Raw genomic sequence first — 20,777 nt, forward strand, 5'->3', positions numbered from 1 at the left:
TGAGAATTCAAGAAAACATTAATTCTGCAGTAATAAAAAAGAAACTGTTTTCTCGCAATATATTACATAGAATCACAGAGCTGGAAGGGGCCAGGGAACACTTCCTGTTGGCAGCAGAAGATCTGCAGTAATGGTTTTAAACTATGTGTAGCATGGTACTGGCTAGATATCAGGGGAGGAAATTTACAGTCAGAGTAGTTCAGCAGTGGAATCAGCTGCCTAAGGAAGTGGTGAGCTCCCCTTCACTGGAAGTCTTTAAGCAGCAACTGGACAGATACTTGACATGGATGCTTAGACTGATCCTGCATTAAGCAGGCCCTGCATCATCTTTGTCAACTCTTCTCCGTACCCTCTCAATTTTGTCCACTTCCTTTTTTTTTGATATCCCTGTTGATATAGCCCAAGACTGCAATTGCCTTCTTTATCGCATCACAGTGTCTGCTCATAGCTAGCTTACAATCCACAAGTACCCCAAGATCTTGTTCACACACACTGCTACCCAGAAGTGTATCTTCCATTCAGTATGCATGTTTCTCATTTTTGTGGCCCAAATGTAGAACTCTGCACTTCTCCTTATTGAATTGCATCTTGTCCTCATTTGCCCACTCTTTCAGCATGTTCAGATCTTGTTGAACTCTATGTTCTGAGGTGTTCAGTACTCCTCCCAATTTGGTGTCATCTGCAACTTTAATGAGAAATTCCTCCAGCCCCTCATGCAGGTCACTGATAAAAATGTTGAAAAGTAGTGAATCTAGTATCAAATACTCCCTCCAATCTGATGAAGTACATGCATTTATTTGGTTGGTTTAGAAGACCACGTAGACATATACTCTACCCTGGGGGTCGTCAACCCCCGGTCCGCAGCCCGGTACCGGGCCGCTAAGGCCTCAGTAACGGGCCAGCGGTGGCCGCGCCTACCTCTCCCACCCCCCCTGCAGCGACAAGCTCACCAGGCTGCGAGGGAAGCAGCCGCCAAAGCGGCTGCTTCGCTCGCGGCCCAGCTAGCTTCTTGCTGCGAGGGGGGGGAAGAGGCATGCCGGCGCCCCCTGCTGGTGAAAACACGCATGTGCGGCAATTCTGCGCATGCACATTAGCGCCCCTGGTGGAGAAAACGAGCATGCGCGATGCCCGGGCTGCCGGCTCTTCCCCACCCCCGGAGGCAGTCCTCAACCATAAAAAGGTTGGGGACCGCTGCTCTACCCTTATATAGAAATTTAAATTAAAATGCTTATAACGCATGTGCCTAATCTTGTAAAAAGGTTGAATATCATAAAACTAAGACATTTTACATCATAATCAGAATTGAATAGCATCATAGTGGCTAGTTCTTCAAACAGACCACTCATTAAATGAACATAACAACTTGCAATTCTAACCTCACAATTCTATCACTAACCAAACCAGTACACAGAGGAGGTGTATCTGTTTCAAGGCCCAGGAAACCAATTGCAAGAATGTAGCAACTCCACAATTCACTGACAAGTAATTACCTAGTAGACAAGTAAACCTTTAGGAAGAAACTGCATTCACAGGGTTTGATGCACATGTGTACAACAAACTTCAAATGCGATTATCTGTACAGAACAGCCCCTTCAAGAATGGCAATTTAGGAAAGAGAAACAACGGGGGAATACTTAACTCTTCCCCAGTCATACACATTTTCTACAACAACTACCTAAATTGCTTTCCAGTTGCCCTAGCAATTACCAGAATTAAACTACTAAACCACATTGTTATGAGAATAATAGTAGTAGCAGCAGGTACTAGCAAGATATGAGTGAACTCTCTAGCTCTGAAAGTTAAGAAATAAATGGGGAAGGAGAGCGGCCCTTAAATAAAAGATCTAGAGACCTCCTCTGGAATACGACGCTCTTCTTTTTGGATCCTCCCATTTTGAGCCCTCAGACGTAGAATGTTGAAGTCTAAATAACCACATTAGACTCTACAATACACACACTGTTTTAGTTTCTCCACTGGCTAATTTCACCTGAACAAATGACCAATATAGGAAATGCAGCAGGTGTTTCTAAAAATATAGCTGCAGTTTAAATTATTACAGAGCCAGAGAATTGGGTAAGAGGGAAACAATTTAGAAAGCTATGCAGCTTTACCTCCGAGTGTTTTAACCATTCCAGTTAATGACAGTAAACATATTTTTATAGTCTACACCAGTAGTCCCCAACCCCTGGTCCGGAGACTACTACCGGTCCATGGATCAGTCGGTACCAGGCCCGATGATAAAAAGGTTGGGGACCACTGGTCTACACCAGCTGTCCCCAAACCCTGGTCCAGGGACCGGTACAGGTCCGGGGATCAGTCGGTACTAAGCCACGGCTCCTCCTTGTCCTCCCCCCCGGCTGCTGCCTCGGGGGCTGCCCTGGCACTCTGCCGCTGGCTCACCTATGGTACACTCTGGTGGCCACCATGGCTGGAGCTTCCCCTTGGCGTGGCACTGCGCAGCTGCTGCTGGCAAGTGTTGACCGGTCCCCAGTGATAAAAAGGTTGGTGACCACTGGTCTACACTATATGGAATACAAGAGTGAGCTTAACATCCGTGATAACCACGATGGAACCAGGCATCCTGGAATGTGAAGTTAAATGGGACTTAGGAAGTCTGAGCAACAATAAAGCTAGTGGAGATGACAGCATTCCAGTTGAACTATTCAAAATGTTAAAAGACGATGCAGTAAAAGTGCTACACTCAATATGCCAGCAAATTTGGAAAACTCAACAGTGGCCACAGGATTGGTAAAGGTCAGTTTACATTCCAATCCCAAAGAAGGGTAATACCAAAGAATGTTCAAACTACGACACCATTGCACTCATTACACATGCTAGCAAAGTTACGCTCAAAATCCTACAAACTAGACCGAGAATTTCCAGAAGTACAGTCAGGATTGCCAATATACGCTGGATCATGGAGAAAGCTAGGGAGTTCCAGAAAAACATCGACTTCTGCTTCATTGACTATGCTAAAGCCTTTGATTGTGTGGAGCACAATAAATTGTGGCAACTCCTTAAAGAGATGGGAATACCAGAGCATCTTATCTGTCTCTTGAGAAATTTATATGCAGGTCAAGAAGCAACAGTGAGAACTGAACATGGAATCACTGATTGGTTCAAAATTGAGAAATGAGTTTGGCAAGGCTGTATACTGTCGCCTTGCCTATTTAACGTATGCGGAGCACATCATGAAAAAGGCGGGATTAGATGAGTCACAAATTGGGATTAAGATTTCAGGGAGAAATATCAACAACCTCAGATATGCAGATGACACCACTCTAATGGCAGAAAGCGAAGAGGAACTAAAGAGCCTCTTGATGCAGGTGAAGGAGGAGAGTGCAAAAGTTGGCTTGAAACTCAACATCAAGAAAACAAAGATCATGGCATCCGGCCCTCTCAATTCCTGGCAAATAGATGGGAAAGAAATGGAGGTAGTAACAGATTTTATTTTCCTGGGCTCCAAGATCACTGCAAATGGGGACTGCAGCAAAGAAATTAAAAGACGCTTGCTCCTGGGGAGGAAAGCTATGGCAAATCTAGACAGCATCCTAAAAAGCAGAGACATCACCCTGCCAACAAAAGTACATCTAGTCAAGGCTATGGTCTTCCCAGTTGCAAAGTATGGCTATGAAAGTTGTACCATAAGGAAGGCTGAGTGTCAAAGAATTGAGGCTTTTGAACTCTGGTGCTGGAGAAGACTCTTGTGAGTCCCTTGGACTGCAAGGCGATCAAACCAGTCAGTCCTAGAGATCAGCCTTTACTGCTCTTTAGAAGGCCAGATTCTGAAGATGAAACTCAAATACTTTGGCCACCTCATGAGAGGGAAGGACTCCCTGAAGAGCCTAATGCTGGGAGCGATTGAGGGCAAAAGAAGAAGGGGACGGCAGAGAATGAGGTGGCTAAATGGAGTCCCTGAAGCAGCTGATGCCAGCTTAAATGGACTCCAGGGAATGGTAGAGGACAGGAAGGCCTGGAGCATCATTGTCCATGGGGTCGCGATGGGTCGAACACGACTTAGCACCTAACAACAACAACAACAAAAATCCTGTTTGCCTTTTTAGCTACTGAGTCATATTGCTGACTCCTGTTCAGTCCTTTTCACACATACTATTGTCAAGACAACTCTTGCCCATCCTATAGTAATGCATATGATTTTTCCTACTTAAATGAAGAACTTTTACATATATCACTATTGAAAGTCATTTTAGCTCAGTTTTCTAGCCTGTCAAGATCATCTTGTATTTTGATTCTTTCTTCTGGTGTGTTTGCTACCCCTCCCACTTTAGTGTCATCTGCAAATTTAATAAGTACACCCTCTATTCCTTTACCCAAATCATTTATGAATATGTTGACCAACACAGGGCCCAGGACAGATCCCTGAGGCACTCCACTCATCACTCTTCTCTAAGAAGATGATGAATCATTTACAAGCAACCTTCAGGTGTAATCTGTTAACCAGTTCTTGATCCACCTAACAGTAATAGGATCCATGCCGCATTTTACCAACTTGTCAATAAGAATATAATGCAAAACCTTATCAAAAGTCAGAATGAAAAATATTTCATAGGTATTTTCAATGTTCCCCAGAATTTCCAATTCTCCCTTTAAAAAATTTAAATAATTCCTCAAAAAAAAAAAAAACTGTGAATTTTTCTAGTTCTCCACATTTCTAACAGGCAGGGATATCAAGCTCAATTACTTAGGTTAGTTTGGCAGCTGATGACTCCAAGGCCTGTCCCAACATAATAGCAATGTTGACAGAATCTTGGATGTTGTAAAAGCTTCTGTGTATATCTGGAGCTCTTTCTTGTTCAGACCTTTTCAGCTAGCCTAAGATAGTTCAAGAGTGTTGCTGAGAAAGGCTGATATCTAACTTGACTTTAGTTTCTGCATTAACAACCTGAGCATATAGCAACAGAGAACACCACTTCTGTGAACCACACATCTGCCCTTGACTTTTCTCCCAATTGGGCTTCAAGCTAGTTCCTGGAAAAGGTTGATGGCTTGAGAGCTGTGCATTATATTCTGCATCTATTATTGTATTCATATTCCAATGCCAAGAACAACTTCTGGTTGTTGCTCCCACAATTTTACAACGTTTACCAATTTGACATGACAGTGCTTTAATGAGAGGACATAACTATTTTGGTTTTTCTATTGCATCATTTTTGTAAGGTTTTTATATCAATATTTTATGTTTTGTCTTCTGTTTTAACTTGAAAGTGTATTATAATCTGCTTCTAACTCCTTATTCAAGATAAAATAAGCCTCTTTCAAGATAAAATAAGGTTGTGAGTGTCCTGCATCGTGCAGGGGTTGGATTAGATTACCCAGGAGGTCCCTCCCAACTCTATTATTCTACGACTAGTAATCAAGCCCGCTGTAGTTCCAATACAGCAGGCGCTAGCGGGGCAGCGCGCGGCCGGCGAGTCGGCAGGCCGCCATGTCCCACGTGCTGGCGGCCTGACATGTCGGAGGCGCTTTGCGCCTCCCGACGCGTCAGGCTGCCGGCAAGGGAGCACCCACCAGCCACGCTCCTCCCCTGACCTACGGCATCCCTGCAGGGGCACCTCTCGCTCCTGCCAGCTCTACGGCTCCCCACCATCATGCAGCAGGGGTGCTATGCCCCTGATCCCCCCTCCACTGCCGGCGCTTCAGTGCACGCCTGGCACTTCCGGCTTCGCGTTGCCTACGCGGGGCCGTTGCACTGGGGCAGCCAGCGTGCGCCCTGGAAACTCCGCCAACGTGTATAATCAGGGGGCGGCGGGGTTTTCGGCTCTGGCGCAATGGCACGGTGGCAGCTCGGCGTAGCTACTGCCATGCATAATCGGTCAGAGTGAGATTTAACTCTACTATGGATTGTTTAGTATTAGAAGATAAATTTAATGTACGCAACTTTAAAGAAATAAAATGCAAAACCTGAAGACTGAGTAATGGTCTCACACCGATAACAGGTTTGCTACTACTAGGAAGTGTAAAGGTTTCTGCTTTTGTTTAATACAGAAGAGATTTTGCTGACTTCACTTCTACTTCTTTCTACTTTATCACTTTATCTTTGACAGCAGATCTATCGTCCCCAGAGGAGTAATCATGATTGACTCCTGCATCTCAGGGAGAGTCATTCAAGCACTACTCTCTGAACAGCCTCTTCTAGGAAACTGAAAGCGAACACAACTGGATTAACTATATATAACCTGCAGCTGTGGCCTGACATGCGCTTTGAGAGGCTGTTTTATATTAGGAAACCACTGCAGTAGAGTAATAACTCTGCTTTCTATTCTTCACAAGCAGATAGAAATGCGTGTTTGCTGAGTGACAGGGGAGGGCCGTGAATTGAGGTGATGGCAAGCAAAAGACCTGGGAAATAGGATGAAGAAAAGTAAATATTCAGAGCTGGAAAATACTGGGGAAAATGAGAAGCACTGAAGCTGCAAATGTGGTCATTAAGCCTCCATAACAGAACTGTGAAATCAATTCACAGATCACGCCAATGTTGAAATATAAGCTGGGTTAGTTGTCTCAGTTAGGAAATCCTTTCAAATCACTCGCAGGAAACAAGTACATAGACCTTAATGTTTCAGTGAATACAAGATCCAGGAGGAAAAGCCAGGATGTTGGTGCTCAAGGTAAAAGTTAACTCCAAGCTTTATGAAATATTTGTTTGTTCTAGTCCAACAGAGGGCCAAGTTTTTAGAGTTACCAAAAAAAACCCACCTTATTTTTTTTTCAAGTGTTAGCATTATAAGTATCTTAATTTTTAAAAAACATGTTTCCGGTTTATTTCAGTGACAGATGATAGGCTAAAACCAGGACTACAGCTACACAGCTCTTGCCTATATAGCTGAGCCTTTTCTTTTTAAAGCCTCTTTTATAAAAGAAAACACCTCTCTTAATATACATTTCAACTGATTGGTACACACACACCCCTGTGTAAACAACTAAAAGCAATCTTGACCAATTCACTTAACAGAAAGGAAATTAAAAGTTACCATCATCGCTATCAGCTGCAGGGAGCAATTTATCATTTTTGTTCTGAGTCAGTATTGTGTTCCAACAGCATGCAGCTAAAGCAGATACAATTAGGCAGCTGGCCACAGAAGTAGGATGATAATGTGCTTTTGATGGAGTTTATCCAACCATGGAGATGAAATGCTTGTAAGCCATGCAGCAGAGAGGGAGAGAAAGAGAATCCCTCTGCTCTTGTAACAGCAATACTGCTTGTTTTAAGCTGATATTTCTTAAATGAAAACAATTCAGAACCTTGAGCTTCCTGAATGGTCCGTTTTTCTTAAAAGACAACTTCCTTGCCTATAGCAAAGCTACTCACCATCTCAGAAACAGAGCATGCTATGCCATGGATTGCTGAAAACAACTGAAGCTGTGCTATTGTCCTTGGAATAAATATTTCTCCCTCTCCAATCTGCATTATTGTAATTCCCTATTACAACCTTCTCCTGCCTCTCCAGAGGGGAAATTTAACAGGCAGAGAAGTCCTAAGTGGAGAAAACAGCAAAGGGGAAAGTACAAGACCAATCTTATTTCAGAGTATAGTTTAGGGGGGTGCACTGAAGTTGCCAGGCACAAAGAGGAAAGTTGCTTGATGATGAGAGAGAAGGAAAGGTGGAGGGATATATAAAAAAGTTGCCTCAGTCTAAAAAGTTCAGGCATTCAATGAAGGACCTAGAAATAAAGAGGCAGAAAACTGAGGGGCTTTTTGCACGGCTTCAAAATCGCACAATGGTTGCCAATTAGAAACGCTATTGATTTGCCATAACGCACGACGTCGTAGACAATCTGCAACACTCCTGAAACCGATCAGCAAAAAGCGCTTCGTTGTAGCGCTTTCAGGGGAATCCCAAAAAGTGGATTCACCCTCCGCAAAGCGCTACACTCTTGCAAACAATCTGCAACACTAGCGATAAAGACCTGTGCGTTAACATTGTTGCGGTTTCTTCAAAGTCCCTCCTCCTGAGCCTGTCCTCCAAACTTCCGGCGAAGCGATCGCCATTTTTTTTTCTCCGAGCGAGCAGGGATAAATGCACCAGCGAGCCTCTTTCTGTTTAGAGGCTTCCCTGGCTTCAGTCCTTCACCTTTAGTCACTAAGCACAAACCACAGAAAAGCCCGTTTGCTGAAATAAAGTCCCTTTATTTTTTACACATCGGGCCCGTGAGAGGGGGGGGATTATTTTTTTATCACTCGAGGCAGCGTGGCAACGATCATACGATCAAACGACAGCTCACATTAGGCAGCTGGATGGGTCTCTCCGTTGCAACGAATCTACACAGATTCGTTACAATGGGTCTGTTTTTTTTTTTTTAAACCTTTCTTAAAGGGAAAGGGGCTGTTTGGGAGCATGCTAACGGCTGCCCATTGGCTGCTTGACGGCCAGGGGCGGGACGAGCTTGGAAATAGCGCTTCCTTTTCTGCCGAGACCGGAAGCTGCGGGAAACGCTACAAAACGCAACTGGATGCCACTACAAAGGCAGGTATGCATAACGACGAATTCCACTATTTTAAATGGCGATTTTTCGTTCAGTGACCAATTTGCAACAAAGATCCCGGTGCGAAAAGCCCCTGATGATTCTTAGCCAAGACCAGGGGTGAAGGAGGATTAGCTTGCCAAGGGTTTCCCTATTCTCAGTTTTTTCACACTCACTACAAGTGAACCCAACAGCAACTGGGAGACATAGGAACTGAGGCTTCATCAACAGCCTGACAATGCAGGGAGTTTAGGATAGCACCCATAGATTCTGCTTGGGAATGAGATAGGGTCAAACAAAACAAGAAGGAATTTATGAAAAAAATGGGTAAGTTATATAGGTCTGCAAGCTCTTCATTGGCTGCCCATCAGCCAGTGGGCTCAATTTCAGATATTAGCAATCACATACAGAGCCCTTGGATCGTATCTCTGAGAGACTCGCCCCCTACATTCTGCCCTGATAGCTTCACTCATCAGAGCAGGGTCTTCCGAAGGCCCAAATGGGCAGAATCAACACTGCCCGTACACTTCCCTTCTCTGTTGTGGCCCCCACTCTGCAGAATGGCAGTTACTTGGGTAAAGTATTAGAGACTGTGGTCTATACTACTATGTACAGCTTGATAAAACTAGGATCCTATTGTGTAATTTTTGTATCATTTTACATGCCATATTATGCTTTGCTTCAATTCTGCTTTTAGGCTTCTGGTTGTTCTAGTACCCTAATTCCTATTGCATTGTTCAATAAATGCCCCACCGTTCAATTGCACTGACTCTGTGTAATAAGCTGAGTCCAAGAAAGAAAGGAGGACTATAAATAGCATAGATAAATGTAAAAATAAATAAATAAAACTGAGCTTTATATGACAAATTGTGGTTTAAATAAATCACCTTATATTTATTTATTTTATTTTTGTATTTGTATCACACCGCTCCCACACAAGAGGCTTGTTATGGGTAACATGCGTGCCCCCAATAAAATACAACAAAACAGTTAAAACCACCCATTAAAACATACCAGGTAGCAACAAATCCTCCCCTAGTCAGCAAACTCCTTACAATGTCTCGGGGGGGGGGGGGCAGGACGGGGGGGATACACCCAGGGTCACCAGATGGATGGGCTGATTCCAAGAGGGACCCAGATCTTCCTTCATATTGAATGAATGCTAACCATGCCTACCAGCCACTACCATCTAGCCTTTACGTGACTTTGGAAGACAAATTCAGTAGTATCATCAAAATGTTTTATATTTGCCTAAATGTAATGGCATAGAGCCTCTTGTGGCGCAGAGTGGTAAGGCAGCGACATGCAGTCTGAAGTTCTGCCCACGAGGCTGGGAGTTCGATCCCAGCAGCCGGCTCAAGGTTGACTCAGCCTTCCATCCTTCCGAGGTTGGTAAAATGAGTACCCAGCTTGCTGGGGGGTAAACGGTAATGACTGGGGAAGGCACTGGCAAACCACCCCGTATTGAGTCTGCCATGAAAACGTTAGAGGGCGTCACCCCAAGGTCAGACATGACTCTGTGCTTGCACAGGGGATACCTTTACCTTTTTAAATGTAATGGATTGCATATTTAAATTATTGCTATAGATACATTTTACAAAGAACTTATACAAATCAAATATATTCTCCATAGGGAGTAGAATTTGATGCAGGAACTCAGCTGGAAAAATAAAAAGCTTTGTGCCACTGCTCACACTAGAATCCCTTGGGGAGGGCCTGTGGCTGAACAGTAGATCATCTGGCGTGGAGAAGGTCCCAGGTTCAATCCCTGCCATCTTCTGTCAAAAGGATCAAGTAACAGGTCATGTGGCCCTGGAGAGTCACTGCCAGTCAGACACAATATAGACCAATCGTCTGACTCATTGTAAAACTGCTTCATGCGTTCTTTGAAGAACCTGGGCCACACAAGTTTTATGTCCCACTTAACTGTATTTAGAGAGCACTCAGCCAAAGTCAACTAGCTCAGCCGTCTCTTCCAATCAGGACTCTGTGAAGCATTCCAGGTTGCCCATCCAGCATTAAGTTTTGGATGGCAGCTGTTACCTGTCATTAAATAAAATCAGTTTCAGGGATGATGGGAAGTTGAGTTGATGTAAAACATTATAAAGTGTGGCTGGAGGTTCAGAAGCAATGGCAGGAACTGTCTAAACTTGCTTCTACTCGATTTGTCCAATATCCAGTGCGATATATCCTCCTCTGTCCCTTACAGCACTAATTGTGCACCATAGCTTCCCCACAAGCCCTACCTCCTGCCAATGCATAGAGATGGCTTCAGTCAAGGGATCTGACTGATTTATTATCTGGCTAATTTAATCTACATATAGCCCATCAGTTCTTTCTCTGCCCTACACGTGCCCAGCCATCCCTATAGCTTAGCTGCCAGCTTGGCAGATGAGTACCACAATGAGGCTGTCACCCCAGCCAACATCAGCAAATTTGTTTCCGATAGGTAGGTTTGACAACCATTTTTAAAAGGATGCCACTAATGAGAAGTCAAACCACTGATTGAGCTCCATTATATCATGGCAATTATATCTGCCATGAAAGAACTAACTCGATAATTACTTTAGAGCAATTACAGTTGGTGACTGGTATATTAACATTGTGGCTTCATCCTTTGGGAGTGGAATCAACTTTTTGCCTCTTAGCAGTATACTTTGCTGTTGTGGTTAAGAGCGTCAGCCTCTAATCTGGAGAACTGGGTTTAATTCACCACTCCTCCACATGCAACCAGCTAGATGACTTTGAACCAGTCACAGTTCTTTCAGAGCTCTCTCAGCCCTACCTACTTTACATGGTACCTGTTGTGGGAAGAGGAAGGGTAGCTGATTGTAAGCAGCTTTGAGACACCTTCAGGTAGTTAGAGACAGGGTCCAAAGCCCAGCTCTGCTTCCTAGCATGGCTTCCTAGCATGTCATTGGCTCCATACTGCATCTGCACTATATTTCCTTGGACTGGGATAGAAAGGTATATTATCAGAATACCATCCCAGACATGTGTAGTCAACCAAGGCAAAAGGTTATCTATATGAGGCCTCTGAATTATACCTCTACCTTGTGTGTGTGTCACAGACAAGGCTTATAACAATTTTAACTTGATCCGAGTTTTAGAAGATAGAAACTATTAATATTGCAATGTTTGGAACCATTGTGTAATTACTATGCATGACCACTGAAGAAGGATGTTTGGCTGAAACACATACGGTCAGGGGCACATTAGGTCTATAACTGACATAATAGTATGATTTTATTCTGTATTTTAATTCAACTGTAATACGTAAATGTATTTTCTTATATTTGATAACACATTTGTTTAGATTTGGAATTCTTTAACCTTTTGGTTTAAGGTTATTCTCATTGGTTTACATTTAGCTTGATTATAGGGTACAGAACTGTAACTGGAGTAGGAGCTAGGAGAGGTTTAACTTCCTAAAAAGACCAATAACTTTGCATATATAACCTGAGTACAGGTAATGCACACAAAGGGAGACTGGGATCCCAGCCACTAGGCTCATCCCTGCCTACATATATTTAGCCTAACCTCAGTGCAGATCCTAGACATAGTGCTTCCAAATCATGTACCCCAAATGAGTACAGTTTACACATGTTGATTTTACGCTGAACTTGTTTGTGTGTGTGGTGTGGGGGGTATAGGGTTGCCAGGTCCCCCATGGTCATTGTCGGGAGATGGGGAGGGGGGGAGGGTTACATTCAGGTTGGGAAAATCTTGGAGATTTGAGGGTGGAGCTTGGGGAGAACAGGGACTTTAGTAAAGTACAATGCCTTACAGTCCATCCTCCAAAGCACCCATTTGATCTCTGATCTCTGTAGTCTGGAGATGAGCTGTAATTCCAAGGACTATGCAAACCCCACCTGAAGGCTGGCACCCCTAGGGAGGTAACTGATGTCAGTCCAACTCCTTATTCAACATACATTGCCTGTACAGTTATTTAATATTCAAAGCATTGCTAAGTTACATGAACCAACCTGTCCCATTTTGTGTGCATTCATTTCCCCCGTATTAACATGTTGCATAGAGTCCATGATATCTTTACAACAGTTGTCAGAATAAAAGCAGTAAGATTTCAAGAAGCAATGATGAAGAAATTTTCAGAATATGGTGAAAAACAAGAATGGCCCCAAACCCCCTAAAACAAAACAAAAAAGCAGTTGATTGCAGTTACCTCAAGCTCTGCTTAATTTGGGGGAGAGGCAGGAAAATCCTCTCATCTTTGAGGATACTATCAAGTCAGGAAAACAAGAACAGCAATACAACAGATGCAAAGTCTTGAGAGGATGAAAAGCACATATTTTCTTACAGGGGAGAGGAAGCTGGATGACTTTATTCATTTCCCCCTAAATGAAAGGAAAAGGGGAAGACAGAACTGTATCGAAAACAAAAACATTAAGTTTTCTGGATTTCCCCCAGCTCTGGACCTTATGGTTCTAAGTAATAGAACAAATGTTAGTTGCATGATATTAAGCAGACTGTAATTGTCGTCCTTTTAAAAAATAAATTAAAAAGTTTTGTTTTAAAGAAACTTTTAAAGAAAACTGATCAAAAGCCTTACTGTTATTACTGCTCTGCATTACTATTAAAAAATCAACATAACTTCCTTTTGACCTCCTGTATTATCTTACGCTTAAACTATTCTTTACTATGACTTTTTACTCATAATTCAGGTTTAAACTCTATTTAATGTCACTGTAATGCTGGCATGAAGACAGCTAGAGCAATTATAAGGCCATGTGGAAAGATATGCTTATTTAGTTTGAACCTATAAAACAATCATATTTCAAATGGCGTTATTACTTTAAAAAGAAATGCTGAAAACAATTATACTGGTAAAGCTCAATACCAAAATGCTGCACTTTGGTACGGAAAAAAAGGAATCCAGTGTGTGGGAGGCTATTCCAGGGTCAGACTATGTATCCTACAAGATATTTCTGAGTTAAATGAGTTCATGTGCAACATATCTCACAAAAGCATGAGCCCTCCTGTGAAAGTGTCAATGTGGCTGACCCTTCTAAGAGCATGACCAAGTTACATGCTGCTTATAACATTAGGAATGGCAGTGTGCAGTTTACCATGGAATGCTTAAATTAGGCACAGTTGACGTGTAAGCAAAATTTAAACATGGTTCCCTACCACTCAGCCAGCCAAGCAAGGCATAGCTTCATTTTTAGTCCCAGCATCGATAGCTTCAGCATCAACAATGGAAAGCAGCTGTTTTACTACATAAAATGATGGAACTACAAAATCTAAGCCTGTTTAAACAAGGGAATGAGCTGAGCAGTCTTAAGGTGGGGTCTTAAGGTGGGGAAAACAGCAGTCTTAAGGTGGAGAAAAGCCACACAAGGTTAGGAAAAAAAAAATTCTGAGCATCAAACAAGCATTTCTTGCAGCAGTTTAAGCCAAGCCAAAATCTAGATACCGATTCTGAGGGGTGCAAAAAGTTATGTCCAACCATAGACTTTTAAACCATCTCTAAAATCCTAAAAACAAATTATAGACTTTATTGTTCATTTGCTGCAAGGTGAGGCAGCCTGCTGTGATGGATGGACTGTCAGCTTCTAACTAAACCACCGTACTCCATCATAAAGGAGTGGAGAGTCTGGTCATAAAATGTCAATAATACTCCGTGATAAAATAGGTAATACCTAAAAATATTTTGCTGTTTTTTTTTTGGGGGGGGTGTGCAACAAAAAATAAAATAAACAAACTGAAACCGACAGCTTCCAAATCAACATTTCATCTATATGGCTTCATTTGAAGACTGTAAAACTCAAAGGTTTTTTAGCTACCAAATGAGTGCAACCCATTCATACAATGTGCTATGCAAAATATCAAATATGAGTAAATTGTTTTGCTGATGGAGTGAGTTTAAAGAAGTAGGATTCATGGATAGCAAAGAACAATCAGATGGAACCAACCTGAAGAAGCAGAAAGAAAATGAACACTTCCCAAACCCAAAGGACAAAGGGAGCTAAAATATAAGATGCAGAATATATCCAAAAAAGAATTAAGAATGATTACCCTGAGATACAGTATTTTGACCTAAGTTTTAGTGAAGCCATTCCACAATGACCAAACATAGGAAACTTTGCTTCAAAGGGATATCACAGATCAATAGCAGAAGATCTGACCAATCTTAGAAAGGTGTGAACTATCATTAGGAGGAAGCAATTCAATTGTTTTAATTTTTTAATTAATGTTTTAATTAATTTTGTATGATCATTTTTGAAGTCAGTTGTTATCAGCCTAAGTGGACCAAGGAAAGATGGGATAGAAATAAAAATGTATTATTGTTATCATAACAGCTCCCAGCAACTATAGGAGCTGAATACGTAACTTTACACCTTGCCAATTGGTTTCTACTTGAAAACTTCAATCCATTTGCAGAGACCAGAGGTTCTCAGAGTGAGTTATGTGATCATTATGTTTTCAGACAGGCTTCTGATACTGCTGCAAAAGGCAACAGTGAAAAAGTAACTGACAAAGGCCAGAGTGCATCCTGCTTGCACAAGCAAAGCCAACTTCAGGCCGTAGATTACAGATTTTTCAGGAAAGCAACAATTAGTAATAACTTCACCTGCTGGGAGACAGTTGCTGAGCAACAAACTCTGCAAATCACAGAAGGGGCAAAAAGTTATTGCCTTGCTGACAGTTTCTCTTTCAGAGTGTGGAAATAAGAGAATCACCTAACAATGATTTGATGCCAACCAACAGGATGAGGAGGCCATAGGAGCAGTGACCAATGTTGACTGTTTTATGAGTCCCTATGATTTTTATGATTTACCTTGCTTTTTATTAATAATTTTATTACATTGTTTTCTTCTATGAGCTGCCTTAAGTAGATCTATGAAGAGCTGCAGTATACATTTTCTAAATATATACTGCTAAAATTATTATGAAAATTAAAAGGTATCTACAGTCAAATATAGTCAAATATGCCTTCTTAAATGAACAGTGCAAACAAATGGAAGAAAACAATAGAATGGGGAGGACCAGATTGGAGATAGAAGCGTCAAAGAATTGAGGCTTTTGAACTCTGGTGCAGTTCCTTGGACTTTAAGATGAACAAACCGGTCAGTCCTAGAGGAGATCAGCCCTGACTGCTCCTTAGAAGGCCAGATCCTGAAGATGAAACTCAAATACTTTGGCCCCCTCATGAGAAGGAAGGACTCCCTGGAGAAGAGCCTAATGTTGGGAGCAATCGAGGGCAAAAGAAGAAGGGGACGACAGAGAATGAGGTGGCTGGATGGAGTCACTGAAGCAGTAAGTGCAAACTTAAATGGACTCCGGGGAATGGTAGAGGACAGGAAGGCCTGGAGGATTATTGTCCATGGGGTCGCGATGGGTCGGATACGACTTCGCACTTAACAACAACAACATAGTCAAATATAGATACCAGATACCTGAAAAAAGGAGTTAAAGGCACAATTTCAAAAAGTAAGTAAAGGTAAAGGTAAAGGTATCCCCTGTGCAAGCACTGGGTCATGTCTGACCCTTGGGGTGACGCCCTCTAGCGTTTTCATGGCAGACTCAATACGGGGTGGTTTGCCAGTGCCTTCCCCAGTCATTACCGTTTACCCCCCAGCAAGCTGGGTACTCATTTTACCGACCTCGGAAGGATGGAAGGCTGAGTCAACCTTGAGCCGGCTGCTGGGATCGAACACCCAGCCTTATGGGCAGACAGCTTCAGACAGCATTTCTGCTGCCTTACCACTCTGCGCCACAAGAGGCTCTTCTTTCAAAAAGTACCAATGGCAAAAAGCAAAATATATGTTTAAATAAAAACAGTGTGGGTGCATGAGAAGGTAAGTGACTTGAGTCTGATAAAGGATACTAAGAGCAAAACCAAGTTTTTTATCACATAAGTTCAGAGTAACGAGAAAGAAACAGCAAGCTTGATATACAGTGGAAATATAATGGGTGGTGGGGAGATTGTGAAACTTCTGAACCCCTATCTTCTCCCCAAAAGAGGAACTTGACAAAAGTAACATGAAAAGTGAAGGGGCATGATTATCCTCCTATGGATTAAACATTGGTTAAACAACAGAAAGGAGAGAGCAAGAAGAAATGGACTTGGCCCTGCAATGGATAGAAGTGAGCAGTCGGGTCCCACAAGGATTGGCATTGAGGCCAGTATTATTTAATTAGTTCATAAATTATTTTGAACTGAGGGTAAGCAGAGGGCAACTTTGCAAAACTATTCAGGATAGTGAAAAGCCAGGCTAAATGTGAAAAGCTCCGGGAGGATCTCCACAAGTTGGGTGACTAGGCAACAATACGACAAATGAAGTTCAATGCAGGTAAGGGTAAGGTGATGCACACTAGAACAAAAAATCCCAACAACTTCAAGCATACTCCAATAGGGCCTGCACCTGCCAAGACTGAGAGCAGAAAAAACCCTTAGCATTGTAGTGAATAGTTAAATTAAAATGTCAACCCAGTGTGCTGCAGCAGTAAAAAGGTAAGGTCTGTGCTGGGGATTGTTAGGAAAGGGACTGAAAACCAAATGGCCAATATTATAACGCCCTTGTATAGATCTATGGTGTGTTCTCCTCTGAAATGCAGTGTGCAGTTCTGATCACGGTGTATCAAAAGTACAGTACAGAGCTGTTAAAATATGGAAGACAGTAACAATGATTGTTATGGTACTGAAGCACATTTTTCTGAGGAAAGTTTGAAGAGTGTGAGCCTTTTCAGTTTAAAAAAGAGACTGCCTACAGGGGCATGAAAGATGTTTATAAAATTATGCATGGGGTAGAGAGTGGACAGGTTAAACTTTCTCTCTCTCTCTCTTAAAATACTAGAACTTGAGGACATCCAATGAAGTTAATGGGTAGTAGCTTCAAGATGAGCAATTAAAATGCAAAGTTAGCTGCTAGATGTTTTAATTATGGCTACAGGAGTAGACAACATTAAAAAGGGATTAGACATACATGGAGGATATACCTATCAAAGACTACTAAAGGAAACAGTCAGAGGCAGTAAATCTCTGAATACCAGTGGCAGGTGGCATCATCAGGGGAAGGTCTCAGACACTATGACCTATTATTGGCTCTCCAAACTAAATGGTTGGTCACTGTGCGAAGCACGATGCTGAACAAGAGAGATCACTGGCCTAATATAGCAGGAGTTTTCTTTTGTTCTTAAGTGTAATCTTCTTATACAAAAACTAATAACATTTTCATGCTACCTTAAAAAAATATGGCATTAAATAAAAATACCATCCAATTGGAACGTTTCATGCACATTCAAGAATCACATTAGGTGCTAAAAAGTCATGGCTACAAACAAATTTTAGGAAATTAAATCTGAATTATTCAAATAGAAATATTTACCGTACACAGTGAAGTCTTCGTGACTGTCAAGGTGAATTCAGATGTAAAATCCAGTTCTGAAACCGATACAACATGACAGTCTATCCACTACAAGGAGGAGAAAATTTTATGTGAATTTCAAAGACAAAAATGGATACAAATATCAAAAGAAATTTACAGAAAGACTGATTCAATCAGAGAATTTGACACATACCCATTTCCCCCAGTTCTTTGCTTTATGGCCAAACATTCCTTCAGAAGGGAAGCGAGAAGCTGAACATATTAGCTGCTGAACATAACTGTTTCTGGTACAGAACCTCTGCTCAAGCTGCGGTAGATTCCAACAAATTCCCCTCTCTGAGAGACTGTGCCTCCATGGCTGCAAAGTCCCATACACGTTAACTCATATACTGTTAGAAGGCCCAAAATCTGCTCATTACTGACCCTCACTAGCCGACCATATGAAGAAATCAAACATCTTTTGTGTTGATGAGAATCACTGGCTAAAGATTGAGCTAAGAGACAGATCCTACATCCGTTATGACAGTTGCCTCAATCCTGTTGATCATTTTAAGTGACAATGTTTTGGCCGTGAACTCTGTAACTGCATAAAATGTTAAAGCTGCATAAAATGTCGATTCTTTATGCCAATAAAGGTATTCTGATCAAGCTCAGTTCTCCAGTCATGCTAGCCCTGCGGACATGGGAAAGTACAACAGCATGGACCCACACAGCTGGCAGGCTCCTAGCTGCCGGTGATGTGGGATACATAGTGAGGTCATAGCCTACACCTTCTAGACCAGGCTTTCTCAATCAGGGTTTCGTGAAATCCTGGGGTTTCTTGATGACCTTTGAAGGGTTTCCTGAATGGGTGGAGGTTGATTAATTTTTTATATATAATTTAAATTTGTTAAACATTTATCAGGTGATATGACCGTATATGGTCATAGTAACTCATCCCCCCCCCCCAAAAAAAAGAGAAAATTACCAATTATGGGCCTGGATGGGGTAGGAAGGGGCCCCATCTTTTGCACAATTGGACCACTTCTGGGTTTTCTCAAAGCCTAAAGAATGTTTCAGGGTTTTCTCAAAGGTAAAAAAGTTGAAAAAGGCTGGCTTAGACTGAGAGCAAGAGAGACTGACTACTCCACACTTTCTCAACAGGGGTTTCATGAAACTGCATAGGCAGGGGGTGACAGGGGGTAATGGGAGCAGCAGATGCCTCCCCCAGTTCTTCTTCACACATTTGTAAATAAGAGCAATACAGAACACATTAATCATCAAGATGTGATTGGTTGTAGCTACTGCACTTTCTTTTTCTTTTGCCATCAAGTTGCAGCCAACTTATGATGACCCCATTTGGTTTTCAAGGCAAGAGATCTTTAGAAGTGGCTTGCTGCATGGCTTTTTAAATATGAGTTAGGAAGTCAAGACCTAAGAAGGATTATCTCCTCCAGTTCCCAGCTGTGTGTCTCCAGGGAGCAGTGGCCACTTCCTCAAGCTGCAACACATATCAACTTGTCACTATGTGGTTCCAGATTTAGCCAAGAAGCATTAGGATGACCAGCTGGCAAATGCAATGTGACTTTACTGGAGATGTAAGCAACTCAGTGTCATCACCACAGTACTAACTTTAGAAGCCACTCAACGTATCAATGCATGTTCTGAATGTACCCCCATTTTGAATGCAGATAAAAGCCACTAGCAACATACACAGTAATTGCAGCAACAAACTGAACATGAGTTTATGCGATGCTGTGACTTGCAGGCCCAAACAATTATAGCTGTATTTATCAGTGCCCAAAGATATTGTACCGCCAAGCTTGTCTTCTGGATGTCTTGTTTTGACCTACTAATTTATTAAATGTTAGTAGATTCAAAGGAAGAATGATGTGCCTATAGTACAAATTATATAAGCCCACAATGAAGCATCCAGGCTTCTTAGTTTAGTCAAAGGAAAGGTGGACAGGAAAGAAAATATATAGTATATGTATATGTATGTATGAGAATGGAACTTAAAAGTTGAGAACGATTCTTTTTAGTTCCATTCCTCTGTACCACTTTGTCCTTCAAGAAAAAGGTTAAACAGCCACATTTTAGGTATTTCAATATCCTACCTAAGAGGCTAGATGGTCCACTATGTGAATGTAAACTGAATGTATATAAATGCTAATCAGAAACCTGTGGAAATGAAACTTCTTTGAAAATATACACATTTCAATCTTGTGTACACGTCAGATTTTCTTCAAGTTACATGGAGCATGACACAGACATTATTCACGTTAATGAACATCAGATTCCGAAGTAAACATACTTTGAAGTTGTCATATGATTAACTAGGTACATTTTTATAATTTCCTAGATATTTTAGAACCATCCATTTTACATAGCAGGTATTGATTTTGGATGCTTGCTTATGACATTCTCAGTCAACTTATTTATTTCACTAAAAGTTGCACAGGAAAATACATACAAAAAGATTCTTGAGAAGCCTTACCTACCAATATCAACATAAGCATCTTCTCTCATAGACTGCAATATGCTAACTGCTTCTGCACATTGCAGTCTATGAGAGAAGATGCTTATGTTGATATTGGTAGGTAAGGCTTCTCAAGAATCTTTTTGAACGTATTTATTTTCTGTGCAACTTTTAGTGAAATTAATAACTTTGTTTGCTAGGGTTATAGCTACTGTGTTATACTACAACAGATTGCAAAGCAGTTGTAGTATAACACAGTAGCTATAACCCTAACAAACATGTTCTGCACTTGGTCCAAAGCTGTGGGAGATGTATGCTGGCTTTATGTTTCCTGAGACACAAGGTTTGGGTTTTACAATACTTGCAGGAATTGACCAAAATACTGCATCTACCATTTTAATTTGAAAAAAACTACTCACCTTGATCCACATAAAAGAGGATTACATGGATTCAAACTTCATTTCAGACACTGAATAACCTATCCC

The 20,777-nt window shown here is 41.7% G+C and overlaps 1 protein-coding gene across 3 annotated transcripts in view; it reads right to left on the bottom strand.

The window, feature by feature from the left end:
* Positions 1-20,777, bottom strand: part of PRMT3 (protein arginine methyltransferase 3) — a 90,766-nt gene that overhangs the window by 17,331 nt on the left and 52,658 nt on the right. For 2 of the 3 annotated variants that reach the window (XM_077322033.1, XM_077322032.1), the window contains exon 13: positions 17,835-17,921. In XM_077322033.1, the coding sequence (XP_077178148.1) occupies positions 17,835-17,921 (87 nt within the window). Of the gene's footprint in view, positions 1-10,411; positions 10,528-17,834; positions 17,922-20,777 lie in introns of all 3 variants that reach the window. The other variant, XR_013228352.1, reaches the window with a different exon arrangement.

The sequence above is a fragment of the Paroedura picta genome, chromosome 2 (assembly GCF_049243985.1).
Source record: "Paroedura picta isolate Pp20150507F chromosome 2, Ppicta_v3.0, whole genome shotgun sequence".
Taxonomy (NCBI): domain Eukaryota; kingdom Metazoa; phylum Chordata; class Lepidosauria; order Squamata; family Gekkonidae; genus Paroedura; species Paroedura picta.